At 36.2% G+C, this 16149-nt stretch overlaps 1 protein-coding gene across 1 annotated transcript in view; it reads right to left on the bottom strand.

The window, feature by feature from the left end:
* Positions 1-10473: 10473 nt before the first annotated feature.
* zdhhc8a (zinc finger DHHC-type palmitoyltransferase 8a) overlaps positions 10474-16149 on the bottom strand; it is a 29095-nt gene continuing 23419 nt past the window's right edge. Inside the window, exon 10 of the mRNA XM_051120396.1 lies at positions 10474-12118. Within this exon, the coding sequence (XP_050976353.1) occupies positions 11303-12118 (816 nt within the window). The 3' untranslated portion in view covers positions 10474-11302. The remainder of the gene's footprint in view (positions 12119-16149) is intronic.

Genomic DNA, 16149 nt, shown 5'->3' with positions numbered 1-16149 from the left:
AATGCGACTGATGCAGCGCGCGCGCGCACACACACACACGCACGCACGCACTCAGACACTAAAACAGAACATTAAAGTTTCTGGACTGTTCAAAGCCAATGAATAGTTAATGAGAGGATTGCAGTTATTTCTCTCCAGTTCATCTGCTGCTAAACAACTCACTGTGTATTACAGCAGCGCATTTGCTCCACTAAACACATGTTTGTCATGGTAATAAAGCGCTGCAGTGATGACGTATGACTGAAGTTCACATCATCCTGATTCCCTCTGCAAAAACACAAAAGATATTTCCACTGGATTTTGGATTATTGCAGACAATCAACTCTGTGACCAGCAAAAGTTTAGGATTCTTACACATTTGTGACCCTGGAGCACAAAACCAGTCTTAAGTAGCACGGGTATATTTGTAGCAATAGCCAACAATACATACAGTAGTATGGGTCAAAAAAAAAAAAAGAAATTAGGCTAAAAATAATTAGGATCATGTTGCATGAAGATATTTTGTACATTTCCTACCATAAATATATCAAAACGTAAAGGAGAAATGCACTTCTAGAACAAAAATTGACAGATAATGTACTCACCCCCTTTGTCATCCAAGATGTTCATGTCTTTCTGTCTTCAGCCGTAAATAAATTGTGTTTTTTGAGGAAAACATTTCAGGATTTTTCTCCATATAATGCACTGATATGGTGCCCTGATTTTGAACTTCCAAAATGCAGCTTAAATGCAGCTTCAGACGATCACAAATGTGGTTGTAAACAATCCCAGCTGAGGAAGAAGGGTCTTATCTAGCCATTATTTTCATTAAAATAATACACTTTATATACTTTTTAATGTCAAACGCTCGTCTTGTCTTTCTCTCCCTGAACTCTGTGTATTCTGAGTCAAGACAGTTCGGGTTTGTTGAAAAACTCCAATCGTATTTTCTCCCTAAACTTCAAAAATCATTTCAAAATCATCCTACATCGCTGCAGAAGAACAGACACAGTGTTTGCAAAGTGAACATGCAAAGAAGATCAAACACCCTTAACAAAAAAGGTAAAACAGTGATGTAGGACGATTTTGAAGTTGAGGGAGAACATGAGATGGGAGTTTTTCGACATGAACCAGAACAAAAACAGTCCAGACAGAGTAAGACAAGACGAGCGTTTGACATTAAAAAGTATTTATTTTTATTAAAATAACCAATCATTTCTCTAGATAAGACCCTTCTTCCTCGGCTGGGATCCGTTAGAGCCTTTGAAGCCACATTTAAACTACATTTTGGAAGTTCAAAATCAGGGCACCATATCAGTCCATTATATGGAGAAAAATCCAGAAATGTTTTCCTCAAAACACATAATTTCTTTACAACTGAAGAAAGAAAGACATGAACATCTTCGAAGGACAAATTCCAGAACAAAAATTGACATATAATGTACTCAGTATGTCAATTTTGGTTCTGGAAGTGGACTTCTCCTTTAAGTAATGATCATGTTCCATTAAGATATTTTGTAAATTTATTACCGTAAATATACCAAAACTTAATTTTTGATTAGTAATACGCATTGCTAAGAAGAACTTCAACTTTAAAGGCGTAGCACTGAAACTCTATTGTAATTGTTAGAATGGTCACGGATCAGCAATTTCCACGTAAAACTGATTGTGAAGACCAAACTGTAAGTCGTAGAGACTTGAAACTTGGAGGGATGGTAGTAACTCACACCGCCTACAACGTCACCAAGGCTTGCCCCAATCGGCCTCATGGGGGGCGCTACAGCGATCGATCGATCGAATGTACGAAATCACTCATAACTCCTAAATGTCAGTCACAGGCTCAAGTGTTTTATGTCGTTGGAATCCTTGGCTCACACCGGACAAAACGCACACGTCGGATTTGATCGTGAGTCTGATGAAATTTCGGGTATTTAGCATTTTTAAAAAAAAAAAAAAACTACTTTTGCAAACTAGTCCTAGGTTTTCCCCCCAGTTGGAACCAAACCAGCGCAGAAAGATTCTCTGGAGAGTGAATATCAATAATTATAAAAAAAAGTTTCAAATCACCATCACAAAGTGACGCCAAAATGCTCAAAGGGGGCAGGACCACTTTTAGTAAAATGCCAATAACTTCTGAGTGGAATGAGATATCTTCACCAAATTCAGAAAACTTATGTAAGAGCCCAATCTGAGGTCACAAGGGGAAAAAAAGAATCACAGGGCTTGGCCACTTGGTGGCGCTGTAAGAAAAACATAAATATTGCTATAACTGTGCAACTATTTGTTCTATCAACATGAAAATCAGTGTGTACACTTTGGACATTTGCGTAACTCAAAAAATATGGCCACCATTGGCCGAAAGAAATAACGGAGGTTGATTGGAACGAAACTCAGTGGGCCTGTTCGACTCACAGCCCAAAAGGTCTGAGAGAAATCTGGTGGCGATATCACATTTGTAAACAAGGTTGAAAACAAATGTACATTGTGCAGCTTTTCACACAAATGCACAATATTTGTACCTCATTCCAACAACTTTGCATCTAGAACCACTGTTGTCAATCAAATTATTTGTTAAATGATTGAGAAGATGTGAAAAACCTTCTGCAAGCTAGTCCTTTTGCTCAATCTGGAAAAAAAAAACACTGCAGTGCAATTCTCTGGACTCTCTAAGCCAATAATTATCTAAAAAAATGTTGGAACTTTTGGAAAGCTACAACAGGGTTGTTTAGATAAGGGGCCTGTCCAAAGTTACCAAAAACCTATAAAGCCTAAAGAAAAACTCAAAATTTCACGAAACCTGCTGAGCACATGGGACAGGTGATTCTAAACAAGCATGCAAAGTTTTAAGGGGATCATTAAAAAACATCATGTTTCTATGGTAAATTAACTGGATTTGCCACAAATGCTTTTTTAATCATTGATTTAGGTGGGTACAGTCTTGCTAAATAATATGTAATGTCCTTTTCCTTATATGTTTAAATGTCTTAAGTGCTTTAACTCCAGTAATCGCTATATATATATATATATTTTTTTTTTTTTTTTTTTTTTTGCACCCATTTTCAAACAGTTGTATCTCAACCATGATGTATAAATCTCAATTTTTAAAAAATGGACCCTTATGACTGGTTTTGTTGTCCAGGGTCACAACTTATGGATTCTGAAGCCTAAATACAATCAGCATAAGTTAAAAAAAAAAAAAAAAAAAAAAAAAAAAAGCTAAACGTGGACTAAAAACAAACTACACCACAGTCACATGACTTCAGTGTCACCAAAATTGTTTCAACAACTTTTTCAACCTTATTTCAGGAATTTAATTTAAAAAAAAAAAAAAAAAACTTTTACAAACCCTTGACTGCAGGATGATGGAACCGGAAATTTTGGCCTCAAAAACCTCAAAAACGTGTGAGCGCATCAACTCACCTGCACAAATGGAGACAAAAGACATCAGCATCTCAGTAGATTCCTCTGTGTGTCTTCTGACCTCCATTCTCATAAAACAAGCTGCGACACATAAACGAGCACATTTAATCATGCAAACTAATCAGAGAAGACTATGACATGCATTTTCATCTTTATGTCACTCAGTATAATTAAACAAAGCAGAATCTGTTCAAACACCCACATGTGAGATCTGTCCATAAACACCTGTTCAACATCATGTGAAGCTCCTGATGAAGTAAACAACACACACAAACACAGATTCCATTAGTCCCACAGTCTGAACCCACACAAATACTTCAATACGCTTGTTTCTGAAACATATTCACTGACGCCCTTTAACAGCATTTACATAATCACACAGTAACTCATTCAGACCGTACAGATACAGTATATGCTGCGTCTGTGGCTTAAAGGAATAGTACACTCAGATGTGAAAATGTACTGAAAATGTGCCATCAACATTAGGATGAGTTTGATTCCTCTGCAGTGAATGGGTGCCGTCAGAATGAGAGTCCAAACAGCTGATACAAATATCAAGTTCTATTCTCTCACACATCAAAATCCAGCCACATATTTGTTTAGAGCTGTTGTGGCTTGTAAACGGTGCTTGATCTGTGCAGATTTCTCACCTGATTCAGACCAGAACACTTTTTCACTGGAGGAAGCATTATTTTGGATTATAGACTTTTGGATTATAGACTATTTTAGTTTAAAACGTGTTAATGATGGATTTGTTTAAGCTTTTGTCTTCTCAAGATGTTAACTGATGGACTGGATTATTGTAATGTTTGTATCAGACTCTCATTCTGACGGCACCCATTCACTACAGAGGATCCACTGGTGAGCAAGTGATGGAATGACACATTTCTCCAAATCTGATGAAGAAACAAACTCATCTACATCTGCGATGGCACATTTGCTGAACTATTCCTTTAAACACTCTGCTTTGAAAACACTGAAGATAAAATGGTTTGTGAACGTTGTTTCGTCATTCAGAATCTGACGCTCTGTTTTCATCTGGAGGTGAGACTGGCGTCGGTTTGGATCAGCTGAAGGTTGGATCTGTCACACACCTGTAGCGAACGCAAACACTCCCTCCAGCTACGCCGCGATGGGAAAGAGCCCAGAGCAGTTTTATGATGAATAATAAATAGGGAACAACTCTTTCTGAATTGTGATTAATAATGAATGTAAGACAACTTCCCCCGGAGAGCAGCTATCCGGCCGGATGATTTATTCGGCTCTTTCAGCCGCCACCACAGGAGGCATTTCATCATGCGAGACCGAGAGTGTTGAAATCCAGCCCAACGTCACTGCGTTTCACCCGTAAAATCAGGCAGACGGCAGCGAGCCTCGCGCAGCCCGTACACCATCTTCATTAGAGAGAATGAGAATCCATTAATGGAGATAAAACATCCAGAGAAAGTCATGTGAATTAATGAAGCGCTGCATAATTTCATCTGAGAAATACACACTAAAACATGTCATTACGACAGGAGGAGAATGTAAAATGCTACAGCCAAGACTTGATTAACTGTACGTTACCTTACTAAAAATATACTTACAAAAGACAATACATTTTTACTATAAAACATAAAAAAGCTTTACAATATGAATGACCTCATCAGTGAATATTTACAACATTCAACATTTAATTGTTTACATTTTATTTACAAAGACAACACTTTGAATTTTACTGCATTGTTAAAATAAAATAAAAAATGGGTGTTAAATACTTATTGATGAAGCTTTATATTAATTTAAATGTTTGTAAGAATTTATGTAAAAAGTAGGGCTTACGTTTAGGTTGAAAATGATATTTCCAGACGTCTCTGCATGAAAAATCACATGGACTTACATTCAATTTTTTGTAATTGTTTATATTTATTAAGAAAGCACTTTAAATTTTACTGCTATCTATTGAAAAAATAAAAATAAGTATGAATTATTAGTCATTTGTTTAACACAAAAATGCATGTACCGTTATATTAAATGTTTGTCAAATTATTAATCTATTAAATCTATTAATAAATAGAAATGCTAAAAAAAGGTCAATTAAGAATGTAAAATCAGTCAATTGATTAAAAAAAATTGTATTTAATTAATTAATCTAATTAAGTAATCTATTTAATCACATATTAAAAGCACATCAAAGACATTTTTGTGTTACATGAGAAAAGCACAAAATAGATGTTTCAAAAAGTAAGCTTTAAAAATACAATTTTCTTTTTTTTTTTTTTTGGTGAACTACCCCTTTAATTGGTTTATTATTATCATAGGTTTTTGATTTTTTTTTATAGTTTTTTTTATTAATATGTAAATATGAAATAAATGATACTTAAAATTAAATTAACAAGTCACTGAGTCATTCATTCAATTTGTTCAAAAAGCTGATTCATTCAGGAATCATGAATCAGGAAAATGATCTGTGATACATGCTCCGAAGGCCTGATCTGAATCAAAAGATTCACAAACCCACTATGAAGCCCCGATCTGAATCAAATGATTCACGATGCGTGCTCCTAAGTCCCTATCTGAATAATGATTTGTGAACCAGCTCTGAAGACCCAATCTGAATTAAATGATTTGCGATCCCACTTCAATCCCACTCAATCTGAATCAATTCGCAATTACGCTCCAAAGTTTCGATCTAAATCAAATGATTCAACATCTAAGCTCCGAATCCCAACCTGAATAAAGATTCGCAAACCCGCTCCGAAGTTCCGATCTGACTCAAATGATTCGCAAACTCATTCTGCAGTCCTGATTTAAATCAAGTGATTCACGATCCAATTGGAGCGATTCAAAAGAGTGAATCATTTTGCGATGCGATGGAGATTCGGAGTTTCGAAAAGCTATAGTTTTCACCCATCTCTATTTGATTTTTAAAATCTCTTTTGAAATGATTTTTGTTAGTAAATCATTTGAACTGAATGATCGGAGTCACGAGTTTGAATCAGTTGGAGCGGTTCTAGCGTAAATGACTCACTCAATTGAATCAGTTTGTCTTTTCCACCGCTTTGCACATCTTCAGTCATGTTTACACGACACTCTCAGTAGTACTACAGGCTTAGCTCTCTAGGTTTATGGAATTAACTAAAATAAGCGGAAAAATCACAATGTTTAAAAGCAAATATCCATGTACATGCATAAATCTACGAACATGGTGAGGTGACCGGTTAACTAGTAAAACCTTCAAATATGACGAGCTGCAGCTCAAAATACATGTTAGAAACATTAATGTGCATTATGATTAGTGATGGGAAGTTCGGATCATTTTACCGACTCGGACCTTTGAGTCTGGTTCAGCAAAATTAACGAATCTTTTTTCCGAGTCATTTTGTTCATTTCATTCATTTTAGCAAAATATAACTAAAATGTTTCATGTTACTTCCCTAACACATCTACTGGTTACACAAACGTTGATCACACTACAAACAAGACAAAACTGTAATGCTATAAGAAACAGAAAGGATTCATTCATTGTTTAACTGGGTCTTTAGTCTATGATTAGTTCACCTCACCTCTTATCTGACAAGTTTCCGGGTTTGAGTTGTTCGTTCATCACGTGACGCCCCATAAGATGAACGAACCACTCGAAACCCGAAGACTCGAAACAGGTGAACTAATTCCAGTACAGAACCTAATAGGATGTTGCGCATGCGACTGAACGAATCACATTAAAGATCTGTTCAAAATGAAAGAATCATTCAAGAACACACATCCCAGAGCCTGTGCTACACGAGATTTTGTGCTTTAAAAGTATAAAAATTTTTATTTTTCGAAAACAATGAGCGATCGTTTCGCTAGATAAGACCCTTCTTCCTCGGCTGGGATCATTTAGAGCTTTTTGAAGCTGCATTTAAACTACATTTTGGAAGTTCAAAATCGGGGGCACAATTGAAGTCCATTAAATGGAAAAAAATGCTGAAATGTTTTCCTCAAAAACCATAATTTCTTTATGACTGAAGACAGAAAGACATGAACATCTTGGATGACAAGGGGGTGAATAAATTATTTGTCAATTATTGTTCTGGAAGTGGACTTCTCCTTTAAATCGTGATTCGCAATCCGATTGGAGCGATTCGAAAGAGTGAATCATTGCGATATTAGCTTTTCTGTTTCGAAAAGCTAATTTTCACCCATCTCTATTTGATTTTTAAAATCATTACAAGCGAAGCTGAAATTCGAAGATGAACACCTCTTTTGAAAAGATTTTTCTTAGTAAATCATTTGAACTGAATGATCGGAGTCACGAGTTTGAATCAATTGGAGCGGTTCTAGCATAAATGACTCACTCAGTTGAATCAGTTTTTTCCCGTTCCACCACTTTTTACATCTTCAGTCATGTTTACATGACACTGTCAGTACTACTACTGGCTAATTAACTAAAATAAGCGGAAAAAGCACGATGTTTACAAGCAAATATCCATGTATTTCCATTCAAAAGATAACATCCAGCACCAGTCTACGAACTTGGTGAGGTGACCGGTTTACTGCTAACTAGTGAACAGTGTTGAGGAGTAACTTGTTACATGTAACGGAATTACGTAATTTAATTACACAATAAATGTAATTGTAATTAGTTACAGTTACTTAGAAAAAATGTGTAATTAAATTACAGTTACTTTTGAAAAATGTTAATGATTACAAAGGGGGTTACATTTTTTTTTTTTTTGCACACACACACACACACACACATTCTTGCATTTGTGGTTTACGGGGACTCTCCATAGGCGTAATGGTTTTTATACTGTACAAACCCTATTTTCTATCGCCCTACACCTAAACTTAGCCCTCACAGGAGACTAAGCAAACTTTTTGAATTTCATAAAACACTGTTTAGTATGTTTTTTAAACCTTTTGTTTTACTGGGACACAGGAAGTGTCCTCATAAACCATGTTTACGTTCTAGTACCCATGTCATTATACACATTTGTGTCCTCATAAACCACAAATGCCAGAACACACACACACACATTTAACAGACTTCTTTCATAAGTTGCATTGACTGCTCTAAAATGAGACACCAATGTTTCAGGAGTTTAGGACACAGAATAGGACACGTGCTTATTCAATAACTGTTTTATTTCCTATTTGGGTTTATGCATAAACTGTACTTTTTTTTAGATGCCAGTGTTTCCTGTCATAACTATACAAACATTCGATTTCAAAACCAGTATCATAGCTATTAAACTATTTCTTGTTATGATTTCAAAACTGTATTTAACCTCAGAATGATCTCAAAGTAAATAAGAGGTGTTAAGTCTGAATTTGTGTGGCTGTGCTTTAAATTAAATTATTACACGGCTCTGTGGAATGCTTGATTCCGATTGGTCAGTCATGACATTCCATTATTCCCCGATAACAACTGGTAAAAGCTAATAACGCAGACTCATCCGGGCAACTTAAGTCGGCACTATACGCTTGATAGTTTTTCCTGGTGGAAGCTTTGCATTTGCTTAGCTAATAAAGTATTAAAACTCAATTTAATATTATGAGTACAAGTTCTTAATTCTGTCATCCTGGTATCGTGGACTCGCTCTATTGTTTCATACAAATGCAGCTGCTGCCATTTTGTTTTGTACACTGTAATAGATTATAAGATAACTAACAAACTAGTACTGTAAGTACTAGTACTTAATTATTTATATGGTGAAATGTTGTGTAATAAAAGTGGTATGACTGCATCCCTTAAATGTCTGTGTGGTTTGAACTTGCCACTTGCTAGCAACTCAGATCAGTGTTTTGTGTCTAATTATTTAGTTTTGTGGCAAGCAGCTGTGTAATAATTGGGATAATGTACATCCAGCCAGTTGTTATCGCAAAATATAATTTTCGCAATAAATTATCCATTATAATAATTTTAATTTTAAGTGATAAAGGATTTCGAAAGTCTGACAGTAATCAGTGTCGGGTGCTACTGTAAGGTTCACTCTGCCTGGTTTAAATGTTTTAAAACAATTGACAGTTGAAAATATTAGAAATTTAGAAAAGTAATCAAAAAGTAATGTTACATTACTTTAATAAAGTAATTGAAAAGTTACACTACTTATTACATTTTACATCTGTAACCTACTACATTTCCAAAGTAACCTTCCCAACACTGCTATTGAAACACTCCAATATGACGAGCTGCAGCTCAAAATACATGTTAGAGACATGACGGATCTGCGCAGCGCCACTTAAAGTTAAAAGAAACCTTATTCTGTGCAACACAAAGTCTCAGTCATTCTCATTCATTGTGTGCAGTGGATGCTCGTGAGCGCGCAGGCCGGTTCCTGACGCAGATTCACCGCAGCCCCGCCAACGACATCCCGGTTCTCCTCGTTATCAGTCCACCTCGGGCGAACCGGCACATCAAACACCTCTCCATAAAAACCTTTCAAAGTCATATAGCGGAGTTGGCGGGAGCGCGCACAGCACTGTTAATATTTGATCAAAGCCGGTAAGTGATTCCATCACGCGCCATCACTGGCTTTAATCAGAAAGGTCTGAATGTGAGCACAGAAACTCAAACAAACAAGATTTACTGCATGATTTATTCATTTTGGCACATCAGTATTAAAGACCGTCTGATGATGTGCTTTTGCATCGTTTTTACACTTCAAACTGATTTGTTTAAGATTCAGAGACACATGTACACATATATTGTTTATACATGAACTTTCCAGTTCATGAACAGCATGTAATTTGTCTCGATGAACACCAGAGGGAACTTCTGCTTCCGTAATATTCCTGATAATATCCCTTGAGCTCACTAATGAAATTAAGGAAGGAAATCTATTTTTTAGTGTGGGATTGTGACCTTTACGTAAACAATCTGACCTACAACAGCCGGTTTCCTCTGATTGAAGCATTTGAGTCTTAGATCTAAAATTAAGAAGAAAATAAAGTTCACTGAGAGCAGAAAACAAAACCATCAAGTCAACAATCACATTTTATTAGCCAAGAATTAAATTATAAAACACAATAATGATACAGAAAAAAAGAAGTAACAAAACAAATATATTTGACATGAAATAATACAATACAACACATAACTGTTTTAATTAAAGCACAGAATGATGTTTTTCCTGTCTTTTAGTGTAGTAAAATAATTTCTTGCTTATAGATTTGCTTCTTTATTAATGCTATGCCACTTTGGCTACTGTCTTGGCAAAATCTATTCTTGAGTTATTAAAATTTATTATTAAAAGAGTTTTAAATCCCATTTTTCTGGCTCGTAGATATAATATCTGACTGCAATATATTCCTGTAAATACATTTTAAAAAAAATATGGGATACAGTTATTTTAGTATCACAGATATGTTTTTTTTTTGTAATTAAATTTTATTTTTATATTTTATATATTTTATATTTTGCATTTTTGTTGTTTTTAAGTGTCTGTCATTTTTATTAATTTGAATTATTAAATGAAAAAGAGAAATTATGCCTTAAAAATAGCTGAAATAAGTAATTATTTTTTTATTTTATTTTATTTAAAGTAACAATTTTTGTTGTTGTTGTTGGTTTTAGTTCACTGTAAGAATCCTGATGGGATATCGGCACCTCTACAGAGTTTCCAACACGTTTTAACCAAGAAATCTGTAGACCAATTGAAATTTTCCTGACCGGATCATCACTGTTAAAGCGATAGCTGACCCCAAAATCAAAACTGTCATCATTTATTCTCCCTCAGGTTGTTGGGTTTCTTTCTTCTGTTGAACACGAAAGATATTTTGAAGAATGTTCATAACCAAACAGTTGCTGGTAGCCATTCACTTCCGTAACATTTTTTCCCTACTATGGAAGTCAATGGGGACTGTTTGGTTATCTTTTATTTTTAGGTGAACTATCCCTTTAAATTTCCCTATAATTTCCAGGTTTTCTCGTCAGGACTCATAGTTCTGGTTCGGGTCTTTCTCCTCCTCTGATGTAAGCCAGTGCTTTCTGCGGCCCGTAGGAGGAGGTGGGAGGAGCAGCGGGGAATGTGGATGGAGGGAGCTGCGACTGTCGATCCAGAGACTGATAGATAGAGGGCGATAGAGAGCGGTTAAAGTGCAGCGGCGAGCTGGCGGTCCGAGGCGCGCGGGTGAGCGACGAAGACGAGGAGGAAGACAGATGCGAGCGACTCCCGTAGCCGTACGCCGCGCTGCTCAGGAGGAACTCCCGCGAGCCGTACGCCGGAGGAGTCGGGCCGCGAGACGCCGGTCCGCGGAAGTCCAGCGGCAGGCTGCGTCTGCTGGGAGTGTCGTAGATGCCGGCGTGCGGCCCGAGAGACGCCTGCGCAGGTTTGTCCCTGTCGTCGGGCTCACGGCGCTCCTGGATGGAGCTCATGAGCGGTTTTGGGAGGCTGTCGTAGCGGACGGGCGACGGCTCGCGACTGATGTGCATGAACACCGGGCTGCAGTTGCGCACCGGAAGCCGTTGCATGTCAACGGAGCCGCGGGACAGAGACGGATCCATGGGTAAAAACGGCGCCTGGACGCCGATGGGACGCAGCAGGCTGTCGTAGGACAGGCTCCCCGTTCGGCCGCTGAGGACGTTTTGGGACGCGTGTGGGATTTCGGCGCGCTGGGATCCGCGGCGGCTGGAGTGTTTGAGACTGAGCGAGCGTGAGTTCAGAGTCAGGGTGTTTATGTGATTCTCAGACTGGAGCAGACTGGGTTCAGACGCGTGTTCCTGAGGAACCAGCGGAGAAATCCTCGACCCCATCTACATCGACAGACAAAGTCTCAAATCAAGTCTCAATCTCAATTTATTTATAGAGCACAGTTAAAAACAACTACAGCTGACCAATGTGCTGTACACCGTTCTAAAAGACAGACCAAGCAAACAACAGACAACAAAAAACATTCTATGTTGAATAAATATGTTTTTAACTTTGATTTAAAAATATGTATTGTCGGTGCTGTTCTAATATGGATCGGTAACGTGCTCCAAAGTTTAGGTGCGGCTTTAGCAAAAGCTCGATCACCCCTAGATTTTAATTTTGACTTTTAATAGGGAATTACAGTCGTGAAGTCTAGAAGAAATAAAAGCATGAACTGCAGTTTCAAAGTGCTTAAAAGAAAGAAAGGTCTTCACTTTAGTCAATGCTCTTAATTGGTAAAATCAATTTTAAGTGCACTATCAAGTAAGACGCCCAGTTTTTTTTTTTTACACATGAAGATGATAGAATTGAAGATGATAAAACACTAGAATTTACATGAGGAATGAGCCAAACACAATGATTTCTGTTTTACTGTCATTAAGATTTAAGAAATTCAAAGACATCCAGGCTTTGACATCAGAAAGACAGGCACAGAGGGATTCTACACCACTTTTGTGCTTCAAGGGCAAATAAAGTTGAGCATCGTCTGCATAGCAGTGATAATACAGGCCATGCTTTTTAAAAACAGAGGCTAAAGGAAGCATCTACAGTTTCCAAGTCACTATAACACTTTTCACAATCATTTCAAAGCAGCTTTACAGAAAGTCATTCTGTTGTGTCTGTAATGCCTTAGTGCTTTAGCGCTGGCAGCTGAGAGATTTAGATATCAGTCAGTTTCATTGTATTAAGAGATTTAAATGTTAGTTGTTTTGTTTATTTTAATCATTTAAACATTGGTTGGTTTTGTTCTATTATGGAAATTAAATGTTTAAACGTCGGTTTTGTTTTGTGATCAAATGTAAATGTTGGCCAGTTTCATTATTTTTTACAAAATATACATGTTGGTCGGTTTCGTTATATTATGAAATTTGTGTCAGTGTCAATGTCAGTAGTTTTCGACCCATCCTGAAATTTAAATGTTGGTCGGTTTGGTCTGTTTTGTTTATTTTAACCATTTAAACATTGGTTGGTTTTGTTCTATTATGGGAATTAAATGTTGGTTGGTTTCATTCTGTTCCGAAATTCAAACGTCTGTAGTTTTCGGCCCATCCTGAAATTTAAATGTTGGTCGGTTTTGTTTGGTCAATTTCATTCTTTTTTACAAAATATACATGTTGGTCCTTGGTTGTTCTTAGGCATGGGATGATAACCGGTTTCAAGGTTTACCGCGGTTTGAAAAAGTCACGGTTTCAAAACCGCAAACAAAAAAAGTTATACCGTTCCTACGATATGTGCATTTTTGTGTCGTCAAAGTGAAAGCGCAGGACTCCCTACTAGGTTGTGTGTGCGTACCTGCAGCGAAAACAATGCAGCCCGTCCTCCACCGGTTAGTGCTGGCAGGCGCGTGTATGTGAATGTGCACGATGGCCGAAAGAGGTGTACCCCCACAACTTTTCCCCCCGTCAAAAAAGACCAAGTCAGCGGTGTGGGAATTTTTTGGGTACCGCAAAAATTCTGACGGCCACGGCTTGGAAGAGGAAGGTCAACCGACATGCAAATCATGTTTAAAAAGAGTCGCTGTTAAAGGAGGCAATACATCAAATTAGGGATGCTCATATTAACCGGTTAACCGTTAACCGACGGAAAGAATTTTGACCGATTAATACAATCAGTTAAACGGTTTAAAAGGTCTTTTTTTCCCTAGTAATTGATCAGAATACTTTGAAACGTTTGCTGGATGATTAAAATAAAATACACTTGCATTTTTGAGAGAGAGAAAAAAAAGATAGATCGTCTAGGCCTATAAGTCGCATTTTATTATTACATTCTGAAGCTGACGCGAAATGTTTACAAACACTATAAACATAGGCTAGGCTATTTTAGTTTCCCCTCACTCTATAAAGTTAAATTCTTCAATTTAACAATATTCAGGAAAAAACAAGGATGTAAAATATAAGAAGCTAGGCTATATAAACGACAAGCCAAAATAAATTCATTAAGGCTAAAGTGAAACTGAAACTAATGTCGGGTCTCTCATTCGACACAAATCCAAATGTTTACGTATTTGAGATGTATTTGAATGCCAAAATATTATTTATTACATAAACCTGGTTTTGTACTTCACTTGCATTCCAGTATCCACATAAAACAAATGGTTTGGGATGATATTACTTCAGTGTGTCGATAACGATTAAACAGTGTGATTTTTTTTCCATATGTTTGTCTGACTGTATTTTATTATGATAATGGAAAGACTTTTTCCTTCTAACAGTGGAAACGAATCCTTCTAGTCATACAGATAATCGAAACTGTAAACGGTTTGCGTTTGTTTGTGTACATTCACAATAAAAACAAATCTTTGTGCTTTTGCAAAATAAAGAAAAAATAGGATGACGCTTTTTAGCCGTCTTCCTTTCGCGCAGCGCAAAAATGAACCAAAAACTCCGCATACTATAGCTACTTGTTGCACAGTTTTTTCTTTCGTTTTGTTTAGTAAAAATATTTATTGTATAGGCCTATTCATTCATTATATATATAATGAATGAATAGGCCAACATTTTAATTTCTTAATGGGCCGAGAACTACCAACGTTTCAGTTTTGTAATAGAATGAAACCAACCTACATTTAAATGTCGTAATAGAATGGAACCGACCGATGTTTAAATTTCATTATGAGCCAACGTTTTCATCCTATTAAGACATTTAACCGTTGGTTGGTTTTGTTCTATTCCAAAATTTTATTTAAATGTTGGTCACGTTCATTATATTATGAAATTTAAATGTTAGTAGTTTCATTCTATTATGAGAATTAAACTTTGGTCAGTTTCGTTCTATTACGACATTTAAACATCAATAGTTTTCATCCCATTAAGACATTAAACGTTGGTTGGTTTTGTTCTATTCCAAAATTTAAATGTCGGTTGGGTTCGTTATAGTATGAAATTTAAACGTCGGTAGTTTTCGGCTCATAATGAAATTTAAACATCAGTCGGTTCCATTCTATTACGATATTTAAATGTAGGTTGGTTTCATTCTATTACAAAATTGAAACGTTGGTAGTTCTCGGCCCATTAAGAAATTAAAATGTTGGTTGGTTTCATTCTATTATTCTATTATGAGGTTTTAATGTTAGTCAGTTTCGTTCTATTATGAGATTTAAACATCAGCAGTTTTCATCCCATTAAGACACTTAAACATTGGTTGGTTTTGTTCCATTATGGCAGTTAAAGATTGGTCGATTTCATTCTATTATGAAATTTAAACGTCTGTAGTTTTTGACCCATCCTGAAATTTAAACGTTGGTCAGTTTTGTTGTGTTGTAAAATTTAAATATTGGTAGTTTTCATCCCATTAAGACATTTAAGCGTTGGTTGGTTTTGTTCCATTCCAGAATTTTATTTAAATGTTGGTTGGGTTCGTTATATTATGAAATTTAAATGTCAGTAGTTTCATTCTATTATGAGATTTAAACTTTTATTACGACATTTAAACATCAGTAGTTTTCATCCCATTAAGACATTAAACGTTGGTCGGTTTTGTTTTATTACAAAATTTAAGTGTTGATTAGTTTCATTCTTTTTTTACGAAATTTACATGTTGGTCGGTTTCGTTCTATTACAACATTTAAATGTAGGCTGGTTTTGTTCTATTAAAAGATTTAATCGTTGGTCGTTTTCGGCCCATTAAGAAATCTGAGCATTGGTCAGTTTTGTTCTGTTATGAAATTTAAATGTCAGTAGTTTTCGGCCCATCCTGAAATTCAAATATTGGTCGGTTTTGTTTTGTTACAAAATTTAAACGTTGGTCGGTTTCATTCTTTTTTTTACGAAATGTAAATATTAGTCAGTTTCATTCTATTACGACATATAAAAATAGGTCAGTTTTGTTCTGTTAAGAGATTTTAAGTGTCGGTCGGTTTCATTCTATTATGAAA

This window comes from Labeo rohita, chromosome 10 (genome assembly GCF_022985175.1).
Source record: "Labeo rohita strain BAU-BD-2019 chromosome 10, IGBB_LRoh.1.0, whole genome shotgun sequence".
In the NCBI taxonomy this organism is placed as follows: Eukaryota; Metazoa; Chordata; class Actinopteri; order Cypriniformes; family Cyprinidae; genus Labeo; species Labeo rohita.
Note: the sequence above shows the minus strand (reverse complement) of the source record. Positions and strands in the feature narration are given on the sequence as shown.